The 6,064-nt window shown below is 39.1% G+C and overlaps 1 protein-coding gene across 1 annotated transcript; it reads right to left on the bottom strand.

Annotated features, from left to right (window-relative positions):
• Nucleotides 1-3,345: 3,345 nt before the first annotated feature.
• LOC146453625 (biogenesis of lysosome-related organelles complex 1 subunit 2-like) lies at nt 3,346-5,625 on the bottom strand. The gene is made up of 3 exons (XM_085096478.1): nt 5,379-5,625; nt 3,968-4,087; nt 3,346-3,506 (listed from the first exon to the last, which is right to left on the bottom strand). The coding sequence occupies exons 1-3, from the start codon at nt 5,611-5,613 to the stop codon at nt 3,361-3,363; spliced, it is 501 nt and encodes a 166-aa protein (XP_084952604.1). The 5' UTR covers nt 5,614-5,625; the 3' UTR covers nt 3,346-3,360.
• Between the last annotated feature and the right edge of the window lie 439 nt (nt 5,626-6,064).

The following is a 6,064-nucleotide window of genomic DNA, read 5'->3' as shown; positions in this document are numbered from 1 at the left end:
CCTATGGTTACCACGGTCAGTCACTGCGATTCATGAATTTTTCAGAAGCGATGTTTTATGAAAATTATTTGACATCGGATTTCCATACAAACACTGTTATTTCAAGACTGTTTGCCTACTCGTCAAAATGGCGTCGAAAACCGTGATAAGGCCTATTGTTTTTAATAAAACAATTATTCCACTCGCGCTTGTTGGATATGAGATGATTATAGCCAAATAGCGACCATTAAAATGTCTTCTGGTTGTTCTTGCAAAGCGAAATCAGCCAGATCTAGCAATAGTTCTTAATTGATTTTTAATGAAAAAAAATTATTCCACTCACGTTTGTTGGATATCTGAGATCTGTCCCCTCATATTAAACGAGCGCTCTTGGAATAATTGTCAATTATCTCCTGTCCATCTATCCGTCACTTTGAGCGTGTTCAAATTCTTCATGATAGTTAGTGATAGTTTTCCCCGTTTGACCACGCGCATGATAGTCGATGAATTTCGGTCAGCCGTTTTCTCCACCAGCGCTCTCTAGATTCATTTGCCGTTAGTTCTTCCAACAACTGAAGGAAAACGAAGCAGGTTTGCCCCCCTCTTTTGCCGCGAAATTCATCCCTGCGAACTTTATTACTTGGGCGGAGCGCCAAGTTATAAAATAGGATTGCCAAATCGCAGAGATCTACTGCGCGTGCGCTACATGTTGACCGAGTCTGCGAGTCTGCATGTATTCATCATAAGCCGCCATTACGGGACAAAAAACAAGGACGTAAAATTAACACAACGAATATCGTATTCTTAAAAGAAAACAGCTAGTATGTGTGTTGTCTGCTAACTCCTTCCGTTTGAACGAAACTAAGGGGCAACTTTCCTTTCAGGACGGATATTTTCCAAAAGTTCGACTTCAATTAACCTCAGACGCTCTTTTGGCTCTTCTCGATAAATTCCCATTCGGTGTCAAACGTAATCGATAAGATCAGGCCGTAAACACTGAATTTACGTACAGCCGAGCAAAACATTTCATTTCTCTGGCCGCAATATAAAAAAGAAAACGTTCAATTAACTTTAAAGATTCAAGACCATTCCGTGGGTGAAAGGCCTAGGGTAAAGTAGGAAACTAAAACTAAAGCTTCGAAAATAAATTTCATTCGAGGTCCAGTGTGAGCGATAAGATCTATTCACCAGAACAAATGTAAACACTGAAAGTTTGCTAATGCACAGTGACAATCAACGCTTGACGAATTAATTTCTTGATTTACGTTTACTTGGATAAAACCAAAATGTTTCGTGGCCGGTATGGACAAAGCACCTACATATTAGTTACAAAACACGCGCAAACATAATAAAATGTACCCAAACACAACAAAATATAAGTAAACTTAAAAAATTGTATGCAAAATATATGAAACGCTCGCAAACTTAAAAAGATTGGTCCAAACTTTAAAAATGCAGAAGTTACAAACTTAATCAAATTCACGCAAAGTTAAAAAAGAGTGCATGCAAACTTAAAAAATTGCGTGCAAACTTTATGAAACGCACACAAACGTAATTCAATGCAAACGCAAAGTTAATTCACAGTGGAAGGCCAGGTTACTGAGCATTCAATCTCAGGCTGTCAACTCGAACTGGATCGGAGAGGAACGAAAGCCTCTAGGTGAGTTTGAACTTACTATTTTATGCTATTTTCTCTCCGTTTTGCGCCCTTAGGGAGATCAAAGACAATTCTATTTCTTAGTTTATACTTCTTTTGTTTAATTACATGAAAAGGTCACGTATTAAAACTGTTTAGACCGAAAATGTTGATCAGGTGGAAATATAAATTGGCGGGCCTGCAATACCTTAGGCAGGGAATTATAGACGAATACGGTAAAATGTCAACTTAAGCTTACTTATATACCTTTAAAAGGTGTTTGTTTTCTAATTCCGAACCTTTTTTTCCAGGATGTTTTGTTCAGTATGTGGTGCAAAAAATGTTACCGGTGTAACAAATGCTTTATTCTGTGGCTCATGTGGTGCTCGATACAGCACTGCTGGACCACAGGGAGTCCACAAAAGTTGTGAAAAAGAAATAAATTAATAAATTATTGACTTACGTTGTTCGTTTCTTGCGGTTTTCTTTAGGGCTCATTTGCATAACATTTACGCGACAGCACTAATGTCGTGTACTGAGTTGTGCGTGAGCGGATCTAAGCTCTGCTGACTTTACTATATATATATTGACAAGGGAGGCAACTTTTTCGCGAAACAATTTGAACACACTCAGCAAAATAGCTTTGAACGTTCGACTTGTTCGCCGCTTTGCAACCAAATTCGTATCAAATGAAAGCTGGATAAATTTGGGAACGCACTTACCTGTCAGAATCCCAAGAAGAAACAATTTTGAGCCAGCATTTTAGCTCCGTTTTCGTAGTTTTGCTCGGTGTATTTTTTCGCAACAGCTGCGGCCAGTTACCTTGGCGCAGACGTCACAGATTTACGCGCCATCACGAGCGAAATGTCGCCTCTCCCTACCTCGCAAAGATGTTTTTGCGTGACAGCTATGGACAGTCATCGCTCCCTGTTTAGTCACAAATTGCGCAAGACCGGAAAAAATTTTCGGCCGACTTGTCCACAAACCTAAATTTTGTAAATAAAACCAAAGTAGAATGTCAGTTCGCACAATTTGTGACTAAACATGGAGCAATGACTGTCCCTAGCTGTCGCGCAAAAACATCTTTGCGAGGTAGGGAGAGGCGACATTTCGCTCGTGATGGCGCGTAAATCTGTGACGTCTGCGCCAAGGTAACTGGCCGCAGCTGTTGCGAAAAAATACACCGAGGAAAACTACGAAAACGGAGCTAAAATGCTGGCTCAAAATTGTTTCTTCTTGGGATTGACAGATAAGTGTGTTCCCAAATTTATCCAGCTTTCATTTGATACGAATTTGGTTGCAAAGCGGCGAACAAGTCGAACGTTCAAAGCAATTTTGCTGAGTGTGTTCAAATTGTTTCGCGAAAAAGTTGCCTCCCTTGTCAATATATATAGTAAAGTCAGCAGAGCTTAGATCCAATCGCGCACAACTCAGTACACGACATTGGTGCTGTCGCGTAAATATTATGCAAATGAGCACTATAGAAAACCGCAAGAAACGAACAACGTAAGTCAATAATTTATTAATTTATTTCTTTTTCACAACTTTTGTGGACTCCCTGTGCTGTGAACTTGACATTGAACAAGTTGTAATGATATGTCTCAAAAAGCTAGGTGGCAGGGAGCAGAGAGATAGGCCTAGTACTTAGGGTGGGATTGAGCTATATGAGCCTGGGGTGACTTGAAATTGATGAGAATGTCAGACATCCTCTCCAGTATTCCCTGGTGTTTTTTCCCTTGCTCTGGCTATCCTTGACTAATGAAAAATGGAAGGAATTGTCCATTACCTAGCCTCTTGGAATATGCATCTAGTCTGTAAGCAGCTTGTTCAAGGCTGGCAACACTTTCCTCTACCTTTTCAATCTGCTCCAGATAAGGCTCTAGGTTTTTATCTAAAAGCAATCATACAAAACCAGACCTTAAGTTGTAAACATTTCATGAGGAACTAATTGCTGTTTACAGAGTCTAGAATGCCAGTACTGAAATTACCACCTTCCACAAAACATGGTCAATTTTATACCCTTGGGCCTTTGCACCAAGCGCCCGATTATTTGTTGTTGAAAATGTACCATTTGGGTATGGCTGGAACCATGACTGAATGAGTGAGGGAGGGAGGGGGGATTAACAGTAAGCTAACACCCCTCCCCCTTCCCTGTAAGACAATTTACTGGTGGCATTTTCTCTGACAGAAACCACAACCAGCAAAACAAACTTGAAATAATGGTGATCATCTGATAATGAAACCAAAAACCTTAGACCTACTTAAGAACAATTATTGTACTGTTCTCCTGTTCTCCTGAGGATTCTAAACATTACAGAAATCAGACAGAGTGTATTTTCAACAAGATCTTACATTGCTTGTCCAGTTCCTCCATTGCTGATATAAGTGTCTTGGCAGTAACAGACATTTCACTGTACTTTGTAACTGTTAATTTATTCAACTTTTCAAGAAGAACGTAGTCCTCCAGTGAGCCTGAAAATATCATTTGAAAATGAGTAAGGTTTAGAGAGGAGAAAGGGGGTGGGGATACATACACTGAACATTGTAACTGTCATTGGGTATCTTATTACTGACTGAAGTTTCAATAGAATGTCTAATTTTAAAGGTGCACAGTCCAAATAAGAGCCAGCTGGGTTTATTAATAAGCCTCCTGAGGTCTTTCTTAGCTACAGTTGAGTCCCGATATTGGATAACTAAAACCCTCACTAACTAGAACCTCACGCTAACTCGAACCAAATCGATTTCTCCTGGATTGCCATCATCCATTTACTGTAATTTTACCCTCGGTAACTAGAACCCTCAATAACTCGAACCTCCCGCTAACTCAAAGCAATTTTTGTTTCCCTTCAGGTCATTTTCATATAATTTTACCCTCGATAACTCGAACCATGTTTGTCTTTTAAACCTGCAGAGTTCACAGTACCTAGTCTTCTACTGCTGCTTTGCTTTGTGTTGTTTCACATTACATTATCTTTTGATTTGTAACTTACAAATACAGTATTGTTCCATTTCACTCAACTTCTCGAAAATTAAATTTGATTAAAATTAACACTGTATCATTGAAATACACAGTAAAAACCGTTTTTTCCCTTATTTCTGGTCATTTGTTCTCAACTCCCAACAACTCAAACCTTTTTCAATTTCCATTGAAGGTTGACGAGTTATCAGGAGTCCCCTGTAAATCCCTAAGAATGAAGCATGTTTAAATAGTATTTAACTCGGAGTCCATACACTGCTGGGAAAAGAGACGAACTGACTAAATATCATTACAAAAGATGAGAAACGTTGCTTCATGCAGTAGCTTATTAGAAGAAGTATATGTATTTACTCTGTATAGTAGCTGTCCAAACATTCATGTGTGCTGTGTAAGTGTTGATGTAACTTATGTGTTAGCAGTATTATAAATATTTCCATCTCCCCCTATTTTATTTAACTGCACTGAGGTAGTGGCCAACACGAAAGCCTTGCTCCTTTGACCACTACGCACTTCTTCCGTAGAATGTAAAATCACTAAATAAATTGCTCTGCACGTTTAATTTTTTTTCTTCCAATAAAATAGATTGTATTTCGTTGTAATAAGTATGAATAAAATTGAATTGAATTGAATTGAATAGCTTGTTAACATTCTTTTTGAGAAAATAAATAAAAATTAAGCTTAAGCTTCTAAGGGTTAAGCTTTTAAATGCTTTCATAATCACTTAATACATCAGTTATATGCACTCTTAGCACACCTGATTCTCAGTCAACCTTTTCATTGACTTACCAGCTAATTCCCCTCTCAAATACTCGGTTAGCTTTCCGAACGCTTCTCTACAGCACTCCTTCAAAGACATCACTTCTCCTGGGGTGATGTTTGGCTTGTCCATGCTAGCGGTACCTTGTAACACCGCCTCAGAGGGGTCTTGTTCTAAACCTCCAGATGTTTCTTTCTCGCTGCTCATAGCTTCTTCTTGTTGGATCGAACTTTGCTGCACATTTCCTTCTATCGTCTCCGCCATATTGGAACTATTTTGAACCCAGGCCCTTCTCCAACTCGTCTTGTGTGAGCCACAGAGCACCCAAGCTGTTGTTGGGTGAGTGTTTGCAAAATGCTAAGTTTGCAAAGTTCGGTTTGTAAATTTTGACGAACGCTAAGAGGCGTATATTGATAATCAGAAAATATGGCACTTAATGATATTGTTCATAGCTTTGGAGAAATTTGATGCTGATCACACCATTAAACCATCAAACGGGTGAAATGGGTGAAAGACCTTCAATAGGCTTTCAACTACAGTCGACTCCCAATAACTCGCACCTTCATGGGAAATTGAAAAAGGTTCAAGTTATCGGGAGTTCGAGTTATCGAGGGTAAAATTATATAGAAAATGACCTGAAGGGAAAGGAAAATTGGTTCGAGTTAGCGCAAGGTTCGAGTTAGTGAGGGTTCGAGTTATCGGGAGTCGACTGTAT

The sequence above is a fragment of the Pavona decussata genome, unplaced genomic scaffold (genome assembly GCF_977016875.1).
Source record: "Pavona decussata unplaced genomic scaffold, jaPavDecu1.1 SCAFFOLD_329, whole genome shotgun sequence".
NCBI lineage: Eukaryota > Metazoa > Cnidaria > Anthozoa > Scleractinia > Agariciidae > Pavona > Pavona decussata.
Note: the sequence above shows the minus strand (reverse complement) of the source record. Positions and strands in the feature narration are given on the sequence as shown.

Coding starts and splice junctions, on each gene's coding strand:
- LOC146453625 (XM_085096478.1), bottom strand. CDS start 5,613: ATGGCGGAGACGATAGAAGGAAATGTGCAGCAAAGTTCGATCCAACAA. Junction 4,088..5,378: donor TTTGAGAGGGGAATTAGCTG/GTAAGTCAATGA, acceptor TGATATTTTCAG/GCTCACTGGAGGACTACGTT. Junction 3,507..3,967: donor GGAGGAACTGGACAAGCAAT/GTAAGATCTTGT, acceptor GATTGCTTTTAG/ATAAAAACCTAGAGCCTTAT.